Here is a 21,966-nt window from a genome sequence, read left to right on the forward strand (position 1 = left end):
AATGCCATCGCAACTTAGGGAATTATTCATCACGATGGTTTTGTTTTGTGAGGTCACAGATGTTAATAAACTATGGGAATCCAACTACCTCATAATGTCCGAGGACATCGAAAGGAAGAAAAGAAAGATGTTTGGGGATCCGATGCTGATACTCACTGATGAAGCAAGGAAAACATACACACTGATCGAGCTAGATAAAATACTCATGAAGTATGGAAAACGATTGAAAGATATAAGGGATATGCCTCAACCGAAGAAAGAAGACATCGCAGGAATGGAGAACAAACTAATCAGGGGTGAAAAGATGTATGATAAACAACAACAATAAGAGCAATGGATGTCGAGAGTAAAACAACTAAATAAAGAGGAACTAGGTAAGCTTAAACGACTTCCAAGGAGTCAAGTTGGATTTATTCAGTGATGAATTTTATAAACAATATAGTTACGCAATTCTGTTTTACCGATACCAATGCAGATGTGTTTGAAGAGGTAATAAAAGCTGTGGAACAGAAAACAGAAAAGTTTATCTTCGTATATGGACACGGAGGGACTAGGAAGACATTTTTATACGGGACCATCTCAGAAAGGCTACGAGCTGAGGGCAAGATTGTGCTCAATGTAGCATCTTCAGGTAAATACTAGCCATATAACACCAATGTCTCTCTTGAAGATCATACAATCAGGTCTGCATAATCCATATTTAAGAAACTATGTTAACTCACTGCAGGTATTACAGCCTTGCTGGTACCGGGAGGAAGAATAACACATAGTCGATTTGACATCCCAATCGAACTGTTTGAGGAGTCCACATGCAATGTTAAACAAAATAGTCAACTAGCTGACCCACTAAGGCAAACTTCTCTAATAATATGGGATGAGGCGCCAATGGACCACATGCACGTTTTTGAAGCAGTTGACCGTACAATGAGGGATATATTAAGTTATAAGAACCCTGACGCAGCTACAAAGCTGTTCGGGGGAGTAGCGGTCGTACTTGGTGGTGATTTTAGACAAGTTTTACCGATAGTGCAAAAGGGGGGTAGACAAGATATAGTCCGAGCGTCGATAAACAGGTCGTACATCTGGAAGTCATGTACCGTGTTTCTTCTAAGAACAAGTATGAGGGTACGTAACACAGATTCATCAGAAGAGAACAAGAGGTTTAATGAATGGTTGTTAGCTATGGGTGACGGAACGTTGAAGGCGAAAAGGGAAGGCGAAGAAGATGAGGCTACGTGGATACATATACCACCGGAGTACCTGCACAGAGGAGGGCCGGTTGAGGTGAAAGATGTGGTAAATGAGATTTACCCACAATTCCCACTTAACAGTCAAGATGATGATTACCTACGGGCAAGGGCGATTCTTACTCCTCTGAATGAGACAGCAGACATAGTAAATAACTACATGACTAACCTGATCCCGGGAAAATATGATATATATAAGAGTTGTGATGAGATATGTGCTTCTTCAATGGATAGTGACGAACAGTTTACGGCTTATCCGACAGAATATTTGAATAACTTGCATCTACAAGGTTTACCAAATCATGAGCTTAAATTAAAAAGGGGGATGCCAGTGATTCTATTACGGAATATCAATCTGTCGCAAGGACTATGTAATGGTACACGTCTGGTAATTACACGGACGGGAAAATTCATAGTAGAAGCAAGAATCATAACAGGCTCTAACATTAGGACGCTGGTCTTAATTCCGAGGATAGTGATGACATCCACAGATTCTAAGATTCCCTTCGTTTTAAAGAGAAGACAATATCCGCTAAAGCCATGTTATGCAATGACTATAAACAAGAGTCAAGGTCAATCTCTATCTAGCGTGGGGGTGTACTTACCTAAACCGATTTTTTGTCATGGACAATTATATGTAGCTGCCTCGAGAACAACATCTCCGAGAGGATTACGGTTCTTCATTGACGACTCTACATAAACACACAAAGGCCATACCAAGAATATAGTGTACAAGGAGGTCTTCTCGAACTTACCTACTCTAAATTAGACATATAGAGCTGTGTGATTGTCGTTCATTACAGTGTGTTTTCCTAACTCCTTTGCAAATACGTTATTAAATTAGTTCGACAGTATCTTATTTTAATAGCTGCCTTCAAGAGTTGTTTAGTTACATTACCCAAGCAATTAGATAATAGGATCGTCAGTCACGAGCTCAATTAATCCAAAATCATAAACAATCACCTCCGAAAATGAAGAAAAAAAAAATATATATATATATATATATATATATATATATATATATATATATATATATATATATATATATATACAATCATTCCTAAAATAATGGAGCAATTAAACAAACTTAAATATTATCAACAAATGCAAAGCATACCGGTTAAGGATTAACTTCATTCAAATCCCTTATTTCCTTGAATGAGAAGAGCGTCGTTGTCAGTGGTCATACAGTGCCCTAATCGCATCTCTCCGCCGCCGCTCCCGAAACCAATGCACCGAAAGACCGATTACCACCAGATCGACCATGAGAACGAGGTTTCCTGTACACATTTTCTTCTTAGCACCTTAACCATTTATTAATGAGGTTCAATTTTTTATAGCAATTACATTATGGGAATATTTTAAGGGCTTGAAGGATTTCAATTAGAATGTAATTTGGGACAGAAAGAGGATGAAACAGAGAAGGAGATGAGGTTGAAGAGGTTTTCTTTTTACATTTTCTAGGACACGTAAGTCTAAGTTTTTTATTTAATTTTTGGGTACTCACACCTCACAGAGTCTAAGGTGGTAATACAAGTTTTCATTTGAGACCGACACTAATCGTCTTAAAATTATTACGGAATAACTACGTATTAAATTATAGATAATTGATACAGTTTTATTTTATAAACTGGTCCCATTAAATTATCTTCACCACTCCGATAAAAACTACTCTCATATCGGTAGGGAATACTACTGGCCAAATCCGTAAAACATTTAGACTTATTGTTTGGTTATTATTTGGTCAAGTGAGTAAAAATCCAATTCAATATATGACCGAATATAAATTCGACCATCAAAGAAAACCGCAAAAAGAACCGTGCAACGCACGGGCCTAACAACTAGTTTTATTATAAAATTACATTAAATAAATACGGTGATTTCATTCTAAATTTATTAAAAAAACTATTTTCATAAAAATTCTAAAATGCAAATAATTACGTTCATTGCGGAAAATGCATCAAATTGGGTATAATTTTCATTATATTATTGAAAAAATTTTGATTTGCAGAAATGATTAAAGTGAGTCTTTCATAATATTTTATGTTTACGTAAAAAGACATTTTAATAAAGTTATAAAGAAAACTACATATTTGGAAGAGTCATTGTATTTCTTAAAAACATAATTTAAACAAAACTATTAAGAGATACATTTTTTTGTGGGAATGAAAAAATATATATTACAAGAAATTGAATACATATGAGATTTTGATAGGTTTAAATAGTGTGATAATGAGTATGTGTACGAGTATGTATGAACAGTGATCGTGAGTGCATTTGAATAATCAAAACAACAGTAATGATTATTAAATAATATACTCCCTCCTATTCGGTGTTTTCTTCCCCTTTGATGTGGGCACAAGATTTTAGGAGATAATTAAAGAATGAATAAAGGAAGATGGTGGGGTTTGTGGATTAGAGAGAGAGAAATGAATAATTAGGAATTAAATAAGAAATTGTGAGTTAGGTGGGGTTTGGTGATAGGAGAGAGGGATGAATAAAATAAGAGTAAAAATTGAGTGGGGTTTGGTAATAGGAGAGAGGGATGAATAAAATAAGAGTAAAAGTTTCCAAAATAAGAAAGGGGAAGAAAACCTGAATAACCCGTTTAAGGAAATCGGGAAGAAAATAGTGAATATAGGAGGGAGTAGTATTATAAACGACATGAAAAAGTAGAAAAAACGTTACATTTTTCTTTAATATCTTCCATTAAAATATATATATACGTCATGTATAAATATTGATTATGACTAACTAAATATTACTTTTAGTTTAAATACTTTGAAGTTAAACCTCAAAATATAGTATTTGAGAAAGATTAACCTATTTTATTTATTTATAAGGAAATTCTTAAACGTCATTTATATATAGTTGTTTAAAAATACAAAAGGTGCAATTCTGATATATATATATATATATATATATATATATATATATATATATATATACATATATGTTTGACACATAACACATCCAAAATACAATCAAAACATTTGAATAAGTTAAAGAAATGAAAAGTTAAGAAAAGGCCTGTATACAAGAACCCTCATTGTCGAGTTAAGAAACCTACTTCTCTCTAAAAAAAACTCTCTCTAAAAACCCTAGCATCCATCAATTATACGGGGCTCCTATCGATCATCAATCGATGGTAATCCCCAAAATTGCTTTATTTTTCAATCAATAGTATGCATATCTATATTCTTTTCAATAATAGTCTCTCTTTTTGTAATACTCCGTATTTATAAGTCTTTGGGTACTCTATCGAGTAGGCCTTACTCTGTCGAGTAAGGGTAAGTTGCGAAATAAAATAGTTTCTGACCTGTTGGGTACTCGATCGAGTAGCTGGGGCACTCGATCGAGTAGGGGGGGTACTCGATCGAGTACCTTGGGTACTCGATCGAGTGTCCGGTTTTACGGGGAGTTTTTCTCGGGTTTTGTTAATTATGCGATTAAGGTATTTAAACATAATCGTCATTGTTTTAAATCACTTTTGCAAAACCTAAAACCCCGTTTAAGAGAGAAAGCGTCGATTCATCTTCCTAATCGCATTCTTAGCAATTCCGGAGTTCGACGGTCGGTTCTTGTCGTTGTTTATATCGTTGGATTCCTTGCGTCGAGGGTAAGATCTACGTACCCTTTTTATTGTCTTTCCTTTGATTTGGTTAAACCCTAATTTTGGGATTGGGGGTTTTTATGATTTGTTAAGGTTAGATTGTGATTATGTGATTATGTGATTATGTGATAGGAGAAGGATTTGTAAAGGAGAGGTTTTGAGAATTTTGCTAGATCGTCGATGATTGTGTTGCTTTCCGGGTAGGATTTCCTACTCGGTATTAGTCCCATAATGGGATATTGGTGGTGTCTTTGTAGTTAGTTGTTTGATATGATGATTGTGATTGTGATTGAGATTGTGATTGGTTGTTGATGGTTCTCGAGATGCGTTCTCGAGTGGGGGTCACATGCGGGAGTGACTTCACGCCTAGTTTCGCCCTTCGTGGAACCCGCCACGGAAGGGGATGTGCACATTAATGGACAGGGTTATCGCTCGGTATGATGAGCGAGGCTTAGGTGGGAACAGCTGCGGTCCCCCATGGCGGTGGCTGGTCCGGTGGGGGTCGTATTGAGATGATGGGAGTTGGTGGTGTGTGTGTGCGTGTGTGTGACAGTTCATTTGTCCGTTTATCTTATTATTGTTATCTATGTTGATTGTGTGATTAGTCTTGACCCGTTTAAATGTTTTAAAAACTGTGGTGATCCATTCGGGGTGGTGAGCAGTTGCTTGGCAGGTATATCTTGGATACGCGTGGGATCTAGTTGGGGATGGAGTCATCACATGTCAGAGTCTTTAGTCTTCCATTTGTGTTTGTTAGGACAGTTCCTTTCGGTTGGTTTATAGTTTGAGAACAGTTGTATTTTGCTTCAGTTGGTTTTGTAATGTAATCACTTAAACTTATTTAATTAAGTATGTTTCTTCATTGTCTTATGATTATCATGCCTCGGGTAACCGAGATGGTGGCATCCTTATACCTGAGTGGTCCTGGTAAGGCACTTGGAGTATGGGGGTGTTACAAATGGTATCGAGCGACGATCCGAACCCGTAACCAATGAACTTAATGAACATAGGAGTCAATTAAAATGAACCCGGGTAAAGGTTGTAGGAGCTAATGCAAAGACTTGGGAGACGTCCTAAAGTCGCGAACTCGCCCTACAATTTTGAACCGGTCACCATGGGATAAGTGTCGGGATCGTTATGTGCATATTGTGTCTTTGTGTGTATCTATGTAGTAGTATGTTGCATGAATTGATGATGATGACGTGAATTATATGTTGGTGGATTGTAAAGCATGAAAGTATAATGATTGATACATGTAATTTGGCATGTTATAGTTATGTTAGGGAAAAGTGTTTTGTCTATATATATATATATATATAAAGCGATGTGTAAGTCTACATGTTGTTGTTGTCGTGTTGAGTAAAAGTACAGAAGGTTGGGAGTGTGAATTGAACATGTGCTGAGTGAATATGTTGAACGAATATGGTGGATAAATATGTGGTATGATGGATGAATTAGTGGAAAAGATGAATCATCGTGGTAGTAACATGTGAATAGGGGACTTGATGTCATGTATTTGTGATTTTGTTTACGAAAAGTGATAGAATAAAAACATGTGGGTAAGTCATAATTGGCAAGTTAGATAAGTTATGTGCATGATGAATGTTGTTGTTTGGCTTTTGAAAGTAGTAACATATGATTATGAATACTGGTTTTATGAGTTTTGGACTGGTTTTGTTTGCTTGGTTGTTGTTTAAGTTGTTTGGAAGTAAAATCAAGTAGTTGTGTTTTTCGATTATAAAGAGGTTGTCTTTAAACTGTTATAACTTGAGATTTATAAATGATTTTGATGTGATTCCAATTGGAGGTGATAGCTTGTCCTCTTACGATTCTAACGATAGGTTACACGCCCAAAACGACCAAGAAATGAGTGAGTTATGGCTGTTTTAAAAACTGGACAGTCTTGAGAATTGGGGTACTCGATCGAGTATCCTCGGTACTCGATCGAGTAAGGGGCACTCGATCGAGTACGTTAGTTACTCGATCGAGTAGCCCTGGTGATTTGTTTTACGTGCTTCTGATCTTGACCTACTCGATCGAGTAAGTCCCTTACTCGATCGAGTGGCCTGTACTCGATCTAGTGACCCTTGTTTTGGGTCATATGCTTATCTTTTGACTTCGTTGCATATTATGTTTAATTCTAAGTTATTAATTTGCTTCTTTATGCATTGTTTTACATGTATGTTGGTCTTGACGCGTAAGTTACCCAATCTTGTGGTGTAGTGAGTGACACCTGTGGTGAGAATGAGTTCGGTGGGAGGACATGAGTTATACGTGGTTGTAATAAATAGTGGAAAAAGAAAAGGAAGATTGTTATGGCTTAATTGAGACATAGAGCATGTTTTCTGAGATGAAATGAGATGAGTGATATGAGTGTGTGTTGAGTAACGTAAAAGTAAGTGAATGTGGGCAATGGATGATGTGAGTCTAAGGAACGTGAGAATGAAAGGATTGAGAGTAAGGATATGGATAGTGACAACTTGAGATGTGTAAAGAATTATGAAGGGAGGTAGTTAAGAGCCGTGTGGGTTAAGAATATACATAATGAAAGTTCGTTTTAAAGGGGGTTGAGAAGAGTGGTATATAGTGAACTTTGTGGAGACATGTCGCGGGGTGGAGATTTGGCTTTTTAAGAGATGAAACTATTGTGGGTTTTCCTTGGGCAATTAGCGGTATGAAAGGAATTTTGATTTCTAGAGATGTAAGAAGGAGATGCAATTGTTGAAAAAGTAAACATTGATTCTATGGATGGATTAGTGGCAAGGGTGATTGATGACATAATAAGAGAATATTTGTGGTAAGAAAGAGGGAGATGATATCGATATAAAATAATGGGATTTGAGTTTTGGAGCGATGAGAAGGTAATTGGTGCACTAAAGGGTTAGATAGAAGTAATAAGGAGTTGAGCTATTAAATTGGTATTATTGAGTGTAAAGAGAAAAGAAGGATAAAAGTAAGTTGAGGAAAATGTTCACCGGAGTTATGTGATATAAAGGTAAGGAATCATCGAAATGTGTGATAGTATCACGAGGATGTTAGCTGAAGGTTATATAGGAGCTTAAGGACAACATGATTGATAATGAGTTTCGAGGAATTAAGGGAGTAGGAAGTTGGTGGAGTATTGGCACGATACGAGATATTTGGTGGAGAGTTGGATGACAATACAAATAAGATAGTATTGGGAATAATGTTGAGGTAATTTTGTGGATGGGTTTCTTTGTTCGTTATTTGGAATGTTAACCAAAAATAGGAGAAAAACCATGTTATTTTGATATGAGTGTAAGAGGTTTGATATACGAGCAGTGGTGGCATTGTGGTGTTATCATTAGTGGTTAAGAGTGATGGTATATTAGAAAGGTAGCAATTCTAAAGAGGCTGATTTGGTAGGGACCTGATTGTTGTGTATGATTGTGAGAGGGTATAAGATGTGGTTAGATGAGGCGGATGCTAATAGTTGAATAGTAAAGGTATGGATTATATTTGGCAGGAAGTGATGGTTGTGCGAATGGGGGAATATGTTATGAGGGGCATATGAGTTAAACTCGGGCGACAGGTAACCTTTATCGAGTGGTAACTTACGTGGTCAGGATTGACTAGTTGGTTGTGATTACGGGTCTATGATATGTGTAAATGTTTGTGTGAGGTTCTGACCTCACAAGAAGTGGTATGGTGTGATAATTATAAAGTTGTTTTATGAATGTTCTGTAATATATATGTTGGACACGGTAATTTAATTGAATGATACCCAAAAAGGTAATAATTTGATTAATTGACATGGCTAGTTATAATTTTAGGTGTATTAATAACACATGTGTATTCCATGAAGTGGTAGAGATGATGTTCATGAGATGCTTATCTGTGTATCCATATAATATGTTGCGTGGTGACTTAATAAAGTGGATTTGAGTAAGTTTTTCTTGTCCGAGAAGTTATCTTTGAGTCGGTGTTTATGGGAATTGTATGCGATTGTGATGTCTATCGGTGTGGTTGTGGTGCTTCGGGTGGTGATCCGGGCACGGTACATAGTCTTTGTGATACGGGTATTTTCGCACTACGGTGTGGTCGTTGGTGGCGGTGTTGTGATGCCGTCACGGTTGTGGTGGAGTAGACGGGATGATTATGATTCGAGTTTCAAAATACATACCATCATACATAGATTGTTGTTTTATTTGTTGTTGTTTCTGTGAGTTTGATTTGGACAAATAGACTATTGTTTTGTTTGCTAATGTTTCTTACAAGTTTGGTTTGAGAAGGAGGGTAGAGTTTAATATAAAGAGAGTTGTATATGTTTTCGTTGTTGTCATGGTATAGTGACATTCTGTTAATGGGACACGGTTGTGAGAGGTTGTTACAATAATTATGATCTTGTTCTAGTTAAGGTTTGAGACATGGTAATGGCAAGTGAGTCGTAGGACATGTGTGGTAATGACCCGAAAGATGCAGGTGGTTCAAAATCTTTTGTTGAGACAGTGAGTGTAGGGTATTGGGAATTAGTGTCATGTTAAGTTGTGTATGAGTTTTGCGGTAATGAAGGAAAGAACTTGAGGATCTAGTGTGAGTATACGTAACGAGTGTGGATCGGGAGTTATGCTTCTGGAAGATAAGTGCTTTACATAGCGAGGTATGTTGGTTTGGCAGTAATAATGAAGAGTGGGTATGGCGACTTGCTACGAGTTTATGGTATAGGTTAGGTGCTATGCCGAATGAGTTGAGAAATGAGAAATGTTTATGTACGGGAGCCTTGGATATAAGAATAGTGAGTGTTTGGTTTATAAACGGTTATCTTTGACATATAGTGGTAAAGAGGGTAATGAAATATAGCTAAGGATTTAGTATTAGTGAGTTACGAGGACGTAACATTTTTCATTGTGGTGCATGCGGTAATATAATTGGAAGTAGAGTGTTAGCGTAGCGTAAAGGAGGGATTTGTTTTGTGGATAATACTTATAAAAGGCCATGGCCGTGCTTGTAGTAGGGTGATGCTTCGGAGGATGAGAATATTTTATATAGTGTTGTGGTTGGAGGATGATGTTATGAGTCTGAGTAAACTTCGAGGACGAAGTTCCTTTTAAGGGTGGTAGAATGTAACATTCCGTTTGATGTCTATGAGTGTCTTAGTATTGGGTTTGATAGTTGATGATATTATGGAGCTAGCAGCATTAGAGGATGGTAGTTGATTATGTATGGAGTTGGTGTCGTGAGAGATATATATGTGGTAGATACGATATAGTGAGTCATGTTGTGGAAGTAAACATAGATGGTAGAATGGGGGTTAAGAGTTCATGTTCTATGTTCGGTCGAGTTCTTGAGTCCTTAGCTAAGTTGTTGTGTCTTGGTCGAGTCAGTATGGTTGTTTTTATGTATGGGTTGAACTTCGGGGACGAAGTTCTTTTAAGGAGGGAAGACTGTAATACTCCGTATTTATAAGTCTTTGGGTACTCTATCGAGTAGGCCTTACTCTGTCGAGTAAGGGTAAGTTGCGAAATAAAATAGTTTCGACTGTTGGGTACTCGATCGAGTAGTGGGGCACTCGATCGAGTAAGGGGTACTCGATCGAGTACCTTGGGTACTCGATCGAGTGTCCGGTTTACGGGGAGTTTTCTCGGGTTTTGTTAATTATGCGATTAAGGTATTTAAACATAATCGTCATTGTTTTAAATCACTTTTGCAAAACCTAAAACCCCGTTTAAGAGAGAAAGCGATCGAGTTCATCTTCCTAATCGCATTCTTAGCAATTCCGGAGTTCGGACGGTCGATTCTTGTCGTTGTTTATATCGTTGGATTCCTTGCGTCGAGGGTAAGATCTACGTACCCTTTTTATTGTCTTTCCTTTGATTTGGTTAAACCCTAATTTTGGGATTGGGGGTTTTTATGATTTGTTAAGGTTAGATTGTGATTATGTGATTATGTGATTATGTGATAGGAGAAGGATTTGTAAAGGAGAGGTTTTGAGACAGCTGCTAGATCGTCTGATGATTGTGTTGCTTTCCAGGTAGGATTTCCTACTCAGTATTAGTCTCATAATGGGATATTGGTGGTGTGCTGTAGTTAGTTGTTTGATATGATGATTGTGATTGTGATTGAGATTGTGATTGGTTGTTGATGGTTCTCGAGATGCGTTCTCGGCTGAGTGGGGTCACTTGCGGGAGTGACATCACGCCCTAGTTTCGCCCTTCGTGGAACCCGCCACGGAAGGGGATGTGCACATTAATGGGACAGGGTTATCGCTCGGTATGATGAGCGGGGCTTAGGTGGGAACGGCTGCGGTCCCCTACTGGCAGGGCTGGTCCAGTGGACAGTCAGTATTGAGATGATGGGAGTTGGTGGTGTGTGTGTGTGTGTGTGTGACAGTTCAGCTGTCCGTTTATCTTATTATTGTTATCTATGTTGATTGTGTGATTAGTACTGACCCCGTTTAAATGTTTTAAAAACTGTGGTGATCCATTCGGGGGTGGTGAGCGGTTGATTTAGCGGTATATCTTGGATACGCGTGGGATCTAGTGGGGATGGAGTCATCACATGTCGAGTCTTTAGTCTTCCATTTGTGTTTGTTAGGACAGTTCCTTTCAGTTGGTTTATAGTTTGAGAACAGTTGTATTTTGCTTCAGTTGGTTTTGTAATGTAATCACTTAAACTTATTTAATTAAGTATGTTTCTTCATTGTCTTATGATTATCATGCCTCGGGTAACCGAGATGGTGGCATCCTTATACCTGAGTGGTCCTGGTAAGGCACTTGGAGTATGGGGGTGTTACACTTTTGGTGAGATCTGTTTTTCCGTCCCTTATTTCGGGGGTTTTCCATTTATTCGTGGGTTTAGTCTCATCAGTAATATAGTCAAGAATAGTTCGTTGCTGGTTTGTAGCGTGTTCTTTCAAAGGGTGAAAGTGATTTGTGAACGATCTTTGGAACCAGTCAGAGGTAAATTTTATCTCAATCAAACGAAGGATCCCCTCAAAAGCTACTTGAAGATAGCGATAATAGGACGAGCCGATTTTTCAGATCATGTTTTGAGATCCCTAGTTTATAAGAAAAATAGTTTTCTTTGGTTTCTATTAGATTGGTTTTCGATTATTCATATCATTTGTAAGTGCCATATGGCGTTCTATTAATGAAATGTTCTTTTCTTTAAAAAAAAACATTTGAATAAGTTGAGTTTGAACTCTATATGTTTGATACATAAATATCACACGTTAAACATAAAAAATTAAAAATTACATAAAATTATATTCACATCATTTTGAACAAATATTAATTGATTTTGAACATAACGTATCATTAAATAATATAATTTGATAACTTAATGTTGATTGTTGCATTATTCGAATAAATTTTATTTTAATCAATATGATATTTGATCAGTCACAAGATAATTTATAAATGTTGATCATGCATAACTAATTATCACTTATTAGTTTTAACTAAAATTGTACTCCCTCCTATTCAGCCTAATGTTCCCCTTTCATTATAATACTCCTCACATATATTAGAGAAAGGGGAACTATAGGCTGAATAAGAGGGAGTATGTATTTTATTTTAAAACATTGAAGTTAAACTTAAAAAAATTAAATTTGAGAAAAATTAATTTATTTTTATTTATAAGTGATGGGGCATATTCTGCACCCGCTGACCAAGTCAACACATTGAGCAAGGTCAAAGATATCCGCAGCAAGTCAACGGCTTAGACAGCCTAACCGACGAGGCCTGTCGGCCTGTTTCTTGGGTCCCGGCCGGGGCAACCAGCCAGCCGGGGCACACATCCGCGAACTCATATCCAAGACCCCTCGGCGGTGAGCCAACAGGGCCCGTCGGCCTGCCATGGGTCCCTCGGCCGAGGGTAGATCAGTCTTTCCACCTGCTAGCCACTTGGCCACTTGGCCACTACGTGACAAAAGGTGAAAGTCTATAAATACTCCTCTACTCTCATTGAGTAAAGGATCCACAATTTAACCTAAGAATCACTATTCATCTGGTAATATCCTCCTTATCTCTCTACAATACGCACTTTGCTAAGTAACAACAACTTACCTCTCTAAGTTACTGACTTGAGCGTCGGAGTGAGTTCGCTCGGCCCAAAGCCGAGCCCTCAGTTTGTTCATCGTTTCAGGAGACCGCAAGGAGGATTCAACTAAGGACGTCATTCTACAAGCACGGGTGGTGACAAATAACTGTTCTGGAATTACACCCGGAACAATAAGTAAAAATATTAAAAGTCATATATAAATTATGTTATTTTCTTCAATTATAATAATAAAATTTTAAAACAGGCGCGCGAAGCGCAGGATACCACCTAGTGTATATATATATCGGAAAATTCACGTGGTACCCTCGAATTTTTTCATTTTTCACGTGGTACCCAACTTATTAAGTTTATGCACATGGTACCCCCGAGGTAATATTTTTTGGAGTACCGTAACCAAATCTGTAACATCCGTTAAATGATGCTGACGTGTAAAATTTTGTTGGTAATTAAGTTTGGGAGGGAAAGTGGTGTGCAGATGGTACCCCTAAAAATTTATGGTTTTCACATGGTACCCTATTTTGTACAAAAACAACAACACAATAACAAGACAACAATTATAATGTTGACTTATAATGCAACATATCACTTCTTCATAATCACTTTAATTTACACTATTCTTGTCCAAAATGTAATAGTCTTAGGCATTTTCTTTTGTGATTGAATTGTTCTTTTAAAAAAAAAAGGTTTGGCATTATGTGTGTGTTTAACCTATTTTTTCAAATTGTTTTTTTGACTAAAAACACAAATTGGCCAAACAAGCCACTATTTAAAGCTTATAAGTAGTTTCTTAAAAACTCAAAAACCATCTTTTTACCTTTAAAAATGGAAGCAATAATTTGGTAATTTTAGCTTTTGAAAATAACTTTAGAAAATTAAGCTTTAGAAATAAAAGCTCATTTTTAACAAATTATGTCAACATTCTCTATTATATATTCACAAAATTATCGGGAACTAATGACAGATTTAATTCACAACTATCCCATGAATATATAATGCCAAACCTTTTCGAAAAATAATTCAATCGCAAAAGAAAATGCTTAAAGCTATTACATTTTGGACAAGAATAGTGTAAATTAAAATGCTTATGAAGAAGAAATATGTTGCTATATAATCAAACATTAAATTTGTTTAGTACAAAATATGTTACCATGTGCAAAACACAAAATTTTAGGGGTAACGCGTACACACCATTTTCCTCGCAAAGTTAAACACCAAATAAACTTTCCACGTCAGCATAATTTAACGAATGTTACATATTTGGTTATGGAACTCCAAAAAATATTACTTCAGGGGTACCATGTGCATAAACTTAAAAAGTTGGGTACCACGTGAAAAATGAAATAGTTCGAGGGTACCACGTGAATTAGATCTCGAAAATAAGGGGCTGAGATTGAAAGGCCAAAATTGTGTTTAATTACACCCTCTCTCATACTCTAACTAATTAATCACTAACCTATCTAATTAAACACTCCTCTTTCTCTCATCTCCCTTATTAAATCATTATCCCACACCACTCATCTCTCTCTCTATACCACATTCTCTCTATAATTCCCAACAAAAAAAACAAAAAAAAAAAACCAACACTCATCCTCACCTCACCGGTTCACCAACCCACCACTTCTTCCCAACCCACCGACCGCCACCACCTCCCACCCCGGTGCCACCATTTCCCTTCCCGCCGCCAACAACCCACCCACCGGCCCTTCCCGCCGCCAACAACCCACCCACGACCTACCACGACATTCCCTCCACGGCTCCACCACACCTCACGGCCGCCATCGGCCCACCACTTTCGCGCGCCACCCTCCTTCACGCACCATTTCCATCCACCAACGCAAGCATCCTACCATTTTCGTCTCCACCTTCATTCGCGTTTTTCAGATCTGGTTTTTTTTTTTTTTTTATTGGGTCTGTTTGTGTTTCGTTTTTTTTGTTAAAATTTCGTGTTTGTTTTTGGGTCTGTTTGTTTTCGTTAAAATTTCGTTTTTGTGAAAATTTCGTTTTTTTAATATTATTGGGTCTGTTTGTTTTTGTTAAAATTTCGTTTTTGTTAAAATTTCGTTTTTGTTAATATTATTGGGTCTGTTTGTTTTTGTTAAAATTTTTTTTTTTTTCCGGATATTATTGCGTCTGTTTGTGTTTCGTTTTTTTTGTTTTTTTTTTTGTTAAAATTTCGTGTTTGTGTTTTCGTTTTTATTTAAAATTTTAGATCTAATATTATTTTAGGTATGTTGGTTTTATTTTGGTTTTTTATTTTTTTAGGTCTAGTATTGTTGGTTTATTTTGGTATTTTATTTTTATTTTTAATGTTGGTTTTATTATTTTAGGTCTAGTATTGTTGGATCTTGTTTTTTTTTTTAAAAAAAAATTGTACAACCTTCAAATATTAAAGTTTTAGATCTTTAATGTTGTGGGTGTTATATTTTTTTTTCAGATTTGGTATTTAAAATATCGTCTTATTATTATATTGTCTAGTTTTATATTTTACAAATCTCGCCTTGTTAATATCCGTCTTGTTTGTATTTGCAAATTTTCGTATTTAAAATTTTGTCTTGGTATTGTGTGAGTTAGGATCTATTAAAATTACACTTTTTCCTGTTAAAATTGCACTTTTTTCTGTTCAAATTACTCATTTTTTCTCTTAAAATTACACTTTTTTCTTTTAAAATTACACATTTTTCTGTTAAAATTACACTTTTTTCTGTAAAATTCCACTTTTTTCTGTTAAAATTACATTTTTGTTAGGTAAAATTACACTTTTGTTGCTTAAAATTACACTTTTGTCTGTTACAATTACACTTTTGTTAGCTAAAATTACACCTTTGTTGCTTAAAATTACACTTTTGTCTGTACAATTACACTTTTGTTGCTTAAAATTACACTTTTCTCTTTTACAATTACACTTTTGTTACCTAAAATTACACTTATCTCTACTAAGTTTACCCTCTCAATTACTAAAGTTTCACTCTCAATGGACTAAAATTACATTCTCAATGGACTAAAATTACATTCTCAATAGACTAAAGTTGCACAATTTGGACTAACTAATGGATTTATTAGTAATTTACACAATTTGGACTAAAGTTATCCAAATTTGGATTAAAATTACACAATTTGGACTAAAAAAACACTATTTACGACTAAATTTAGACAAAAAAAATACAATTTTGGACTGAAAATACACTATTTACGATACATTTTGGACTGAAAATACACTATTTACAACAAAAATACACTATTTACGACTAAATTCGGAGTAAAAATATATAGTTTGGACTAAACTGACACAATTCATTTATTTTAAGTCATTGAGATTGAGCAATTTTCAATCATTGTCTACTAAAGTGTAACTTTTGTAAATTGATAGTATGTATCTTTTATCATTTTATGAGTGTAATTTTAGTCAACAAAAGTCTAATTTTAGTCCACAAATATGTAACTTTAGTACATTGATAATGTGCATATTTTATCATTTTATGACTTATGAGTGTAATTTTAGTCAACAAAAGTGTAATTTTAGTCCACAAATGTGTAACTTTAGTACATTGATAGTCTGCATCTTTTATCATTTTATGACTTATGAGTGTAATTTTAGTCCACAAAAGAGTAATTTTAGTCCAGAAAAGTGTAATTTTAGTCCACGAAAGTGTAAATTTAGTCCACGAAAGTGTAATTTTAGTCCACAAAAGTGTAATTTTAGTCCACAAAAGTGTAATTTAGTCCACGGAAGTGTAATTTTAGTTCATAAAAGTGTAATTTTAGTCCACGGAAGTTTAATTTTAGTCCATAAAAGTGTAATTTTAGTCCACGAAAGTGTAATTTTAGTCCATAAAAGTGTAATTTTAGTCCACAAATACGTAACTTTAATCCTCAAATGTGCAACTTTAGTCTACAAAAGTGTAATTTTAGTCCACAAAAGTGTAATTTTAGTCCATAAAAGTGTAATTTCAGTTTATTGAGGTTGTAATTTTAGTACATGACGATGTAACTATAATCATTTTAAGTCATTTATATATGAAAATTTGAAAAATAATAAATATCAAATATCAAAATTGAAAAAAAAAACGCAAATGAAGAAAAAAACAGGGCAATGAATCAAAATAGGAAAAAAAAACGCAAATGAAGAAAAAAACGGGTCAATGAAAATAATATTTGATCTATTTTAGTAAATCTAAGATCAAAATAAAAGAAACTCACAAATTTGAAACAAGATTGTATAGCAAGACGATATTTGCGAAAAAAAAAAACACCCAAACATCATTTTACAAAAAAAAAAAAAAAAAAAAAAAAAAAACATCGTGGTGGTGGCGGCGGCGGTGGTGGTGGTGGCGGGGTTGGCGACGGTGGTGGTGTCGGGTGGGTGGTGGTAGGTGGGTGGTGAATGAGAAATAGATGAGTAAATGATTTATTTGGATTTTTTGGGTTTTTTATTTGTTTGGTTTTTTGGGTTTTTTTTTCTTGGGTTTTTGATTTTTTGGGGTTTTTTTTTATTTTTTGGGGTTTTGAAAGAGAAGAGTAGTGAAATGTGTGAGATGAGAGAGAAGTGGGTGAGTGGAAAGTATATGTAGTGCATTAGTGTTTAATTATGCTGTTAGTGATTAATTAAAATGGGTAGGAGAGAGAGTGATAAATTAGTGTTAATGGTGCTTTTTGGTTTCAATCTCCACCATCCATATTGGATGAACCAAGGGCTATAGTGAAGACTTAGGGACTCAAAACATATAAGGGACTTATAAGAACTTTACTATATATATATATATATATATATATATATATATATATATATATATATATATATATATATATATATATATATATATATATATATATATATATATATATATATATATGTATATAGAATTAGGATCAAATGAGTCCACCTTCCTTAGGTGAGTCCATGAGTCTTAATCTTAGACATTAGATTATAACAAGATCAAGGGCTAAGATTAATTCTGAAAATAAAAATCCATATAAAACCAAACAAACCCTAATTTCATTCATTCACTCACTCACCTCCCTCCCTTCCACTTCTCTCTCTAAACCTCTAAATCCCTCTTCTCTCCTTTTCCTCCTCCCACCCCGTCGCCACCACCGTCCCTCCTTCTGACGCCGACACCACCGTCCCTCCTCCCGACCCCGCACCACCTTTTCTCTTTCCCGCCTATTTTCTGCCTCCCTCAGCCACCACCCGAGGCTGCTTCTTCCTCTTCCTTTTTTTTTTTTTTGCAGATCTGAAAAAGTTGTTGTTGGTGGTGGCGGTTGGAGATGCGGTGGGTAATGGTGTTCTCGCCGCTCACCGCCTCTATTCCTCCCATTTTTTTTCAGATTTCATTGGTGGTTGTCAAGGTGTTTTGGTGGGTCATGTGGGGTGTTGGTCGTGGTTGTGGCTACCGCCACTCTTTCTTCTCTTGTTTTTTTTTGGCCGCGGTTGTAGCTGCCGCCACTCTATCCCTCCTTTTTTTTTTACAGCCATTTTTTCTTTCCAGATCTATGATGGTTATTTTTTTTTGTGGTGGTTGTTTTCGGTTGTGGCTGCCGCCACTCTATTTCTCCCTTTTTTTTGTTGCAGCCTTTCTGTTTTTTGTTTTTTCGAATGGTAGTGCTTGGTGGTAGCAGCGGTTGCAGGGTGACGTTGTGGTGGTTGCTGAAAGTAGCGGTGGTTGTGGGTGATTATTAATATAAAGTTTCAGCGGCATGTATTAAAGTTACAACGCATATGGACTAAAATTACACTTATACGTACTAAAGTTACACTCATTATATGAACCAATAATACTTGCCAAGGACTTAAATTACATAAAGTCTAATTAGTATAAAGTTGTAATCCTAAAAAAAATAAAGTTCCAAAAATTATGAATAAATTTACAATCCTAAAACATTAAAGTTACATCATATTTACTAGAATTTATAAATCGGCAAAATTTAATAAATTCAAATTTTTAGATAAGAAATTGTTTAAAAAAATTAAAGTTTTAATTTTTGGTACTAAAGTTTTACTCGTAAATTATTAAAGTTATATTTCTAAATCTGTAAAATTAAATAAATTCAAATTTTAATATTAGAAATTGGCTAAAAAAATTAAAGTTTTAATTTTTTTTTCATTAAAATTTCACTCGTAAAACATTAAAATTACAGTTATAAAATAGTAAAATTAAATAAATTCAAATTTCTATATTAGAAATTGTCTAAAAACATTAAAGTTTCAATTTTTTTAATTAATGTTTCACCCATAAAACACTAAAGTGACATTCAAAAATCAATTTTATATATTTAAAATAAAATTTTATAACATAAATCTAAATTTTTATTTATAAAATAACCTTAAATATTAAAGTTATAATTATAAAGAATTAAAGTTACACTTATAAATTAAAGTTCCATTTATAAAACAATAAAGTTTTCATCTTAAAATTTTAAAATCTCAACCATCAATCTTAGAAGATCAATGGCTAGGATTAGGACTTAGTGGACTCACCATTTTAGGTGGACTCATTTGAACTTGCCTATATATATATATATATATATATATATATATATATATATATATATATATATATATATATATATATATATATATATATATATATATATATATATATATATCCTCCCCTTATATAAAAGAGGATAAGGGGAGTTACTATTGTGAGTAATAGTAATGTGAATAGTTGAAATTTATTCATATTTTATTGCTTTGGGTTGGGTTTGTGTGTTGGGTTGTTTCTTTGCTTTTGCTGTTGCGTACATTTGGGTGGGCTTAGTTGTTTTAGTGTCTTGGTTGTTTGCCCGGCTTGTTCTTACGGAAATTCAGTTGCTATTGTATTGTTTTCTTGTACTTTGGCCCTTATCACAGTAGAGTAAGGCCCTTGTTTACACACATAGATTAGACCCATTATACACATATTTTTGCATGAATTCGTGGTTTGGACTTCTTGGCCCGTTAGCACATCTTGACATTGATGATTGCTCCGTCTCTTATATTATTATCTAAACGATTACGTACGACAGTTAGCAATTTAATTAATTAATATTTTTGGGAGGATTTCTTAGGTGCTTTAAAAAATCATTATACACATATGGGTCAAATTATTAACTTAATTGAATGCGAAAACAGGGTTATGGCAACTTAAATTGACAAGCGAGAGCATCGTATCGTATCGTACAACATTTCTTTATTAAATTGCTAAAAAAACTTTATCTTTATTTGGATTAGAAGCGTAGGAAATTGGAACTTTATAATTAAACGGTTAAATTATTTTACAAACGACGGGCTCATTTAACACGTGGCCGACAACCTCATTTAAGTCGCGGTTTCAAAACCATGTACTATATACAGTCCTAAACAAGTCCCCACCAAAAAAAAAGGCAAATGTGTTGATGATTGCTTAACATGACTAATGAGACTTTTAAAAAACGTAAAAGCTTATAACAATTACATGGTTTGTTACGGGTTTGCGCGCTAATATCTTATAATAAGATTAGGGTTAAAGAGGTTATATGATTCATTACGACCGGGCGTGTTTAAATCGCCAAATTCGTGTTTAAACATGATTATTAGTATATATCTTAATCCCAAAGAAAAAGGGTACATGGGTGGGGGCATTTCAGAAACGGTATGGTGCTATGGGGTTCATCATTAGTATCTTAGGGGGGATTGTGTGGGGTCAGAAGTGTGGCGTACTAATACAAAGTGAGGGAGGTAAGGTGAAAGGACTTAACCGTGTTAAGGTAGGTTAGCTACATGGATAAGCATGTGTATCAAGTAAGAAGGTAAGGTCTTGTGATGTCATTGTACTTAAATTCAACAGTAGCAAGTTGTGGCTGGTGCTTCTGTTCAGAAGGTTATAAAACGAGCATTACTCGGGTGAGAAAATTAGCGGCTCATTTTACAGTTATTAAGAGGTTTACTTCTGAATTTGCTGGTTAAATTTAAGATTCTTACTTCAAATTAAAAATTTATCCGTAATGTATTTGTTGCTCAGTTGTTGTCTTTGTGTTGTAGAAAAATAATTCCGGAGCAGCTGAAACAGGCATACTGCAGAGGTATAACTACTGAAGATGGCTAATTTCTTACACGTGAAATTTATGTTTCAAGGAGTTTATCCATGCATGTTTAAATTAGCTTAATAAGGTGTTGCTCCGCTTATAATTGTTGCATATAGGATCCGTGTTTTGGTGTGTACACAGCTCATTGTGAAATTATGTTAACCATGTTCCAGTGATATGTATATTATGAGTATATTGGTTATGACTATGAATTTACCTGTTGTCTTTGTGCCTGTACAAGTAGCTTGTCTTTTCAAGAACTCGGTTAGTTGGTTATAGGAGCTGGTGTTTGCATACACATCAGGTTTAAGTTAAAGCATGCTGCATGATGTGGTTTTAAGTAGGAATTGATGACATGGATGTACAGGTTTTTTTGAAGATGGCCGATAAAAGGAAGGAGTACAGAATTTCTTTCTGTGCTTTATTGTCTGATGCCGTAAAAGTACTTGGTTGGCCTGAACCTATTTACAGCCCCGCAGATGTCCAACTCAATCAGGCTAACTTAGTTCTGCGAAGGGCTTTAGGTCCTGCGGCCTGTTTCTTTAAAGGTGAAAAAAAAGGAACAATGCTTGAATCTGAGGAAGACGCAGCCGAACAGGCTGTGGACTACCTGGTTTAGAAAAAACAGATAGTTGTTGACGATGTCAACTTGGAAAGGCGTGGAATTTATAAGGCCTGTTGTGATTTTTATAAGCGAAGGCGGGAGGATCTACAATGTGCTGAATGGGGACCATCTAAGGCTGAGTTGGACGCCCGTGTACAAAAAACAATAAAGGTGCCGGCTACGTTACCTAAAATGGTGACTGCGGACCTTTGGGGCATCTGGCTCCAAGTGGTGGTTGAATATGAGGTAACTGTGGATGCTCTGGACTTTCTGCTCCAGCCAAATGGCCTTTATGTCTGCTGTTTCACAGTGACTTGGCCAAAGCATCCTTCTAGAGAAAAGTATTTCATTGGCGACAGTATGGAAACTGTTGACAAAGCAAGGCAAAGCTTGGCTAAGAAAGTCTTTCTTTATTTTCAGTCAGTCTATGGCTTCAC

General features: G+C 35.4%; 1 protein-coding gene across 1 annotated transcript; it reads left to right on the forward strand.

The window, feature by feature from the left end:
* The first annotated feature begins 337 nt into the window (after positions 1-337).
* LOC141640599 (uncharacterized) lies at positions 338-21,544 on the forward strand. Its single transcript, XM_074449333.1, has 6 exons — positions 338-374; positions 476-631; positions 728-1,635; positions 20,882-20,922; positions 21,099-21,189; positions 21,293-21,544. Exons 1-6 carry the CDS (start codon positions 338-340, stop codon positions 21,542-21,544), a joined length of 1,485 nt encoding a protein of 494 aa, XP_074305434.1.
* The last annotated feature ends 422 nt before the right edge of the window (positions 21,545-21,966 follow it).

Source organism: Silene latifolia, unplaced genomic scaffold (genome assembly GCF_048544455.1).
Source record: "Silene latifolia isolate original U9 population unplaced genomic scaffold, ASM4854445v1 scaffold_95, whole genome shotgun sequence".
Lineage (NCBI taxonomy): Eukaryota > Viridiplantae > Streptophyta > Magnoliopsida > Caryophyllales > Caryophyllaceae > Silene > Silene latifolia.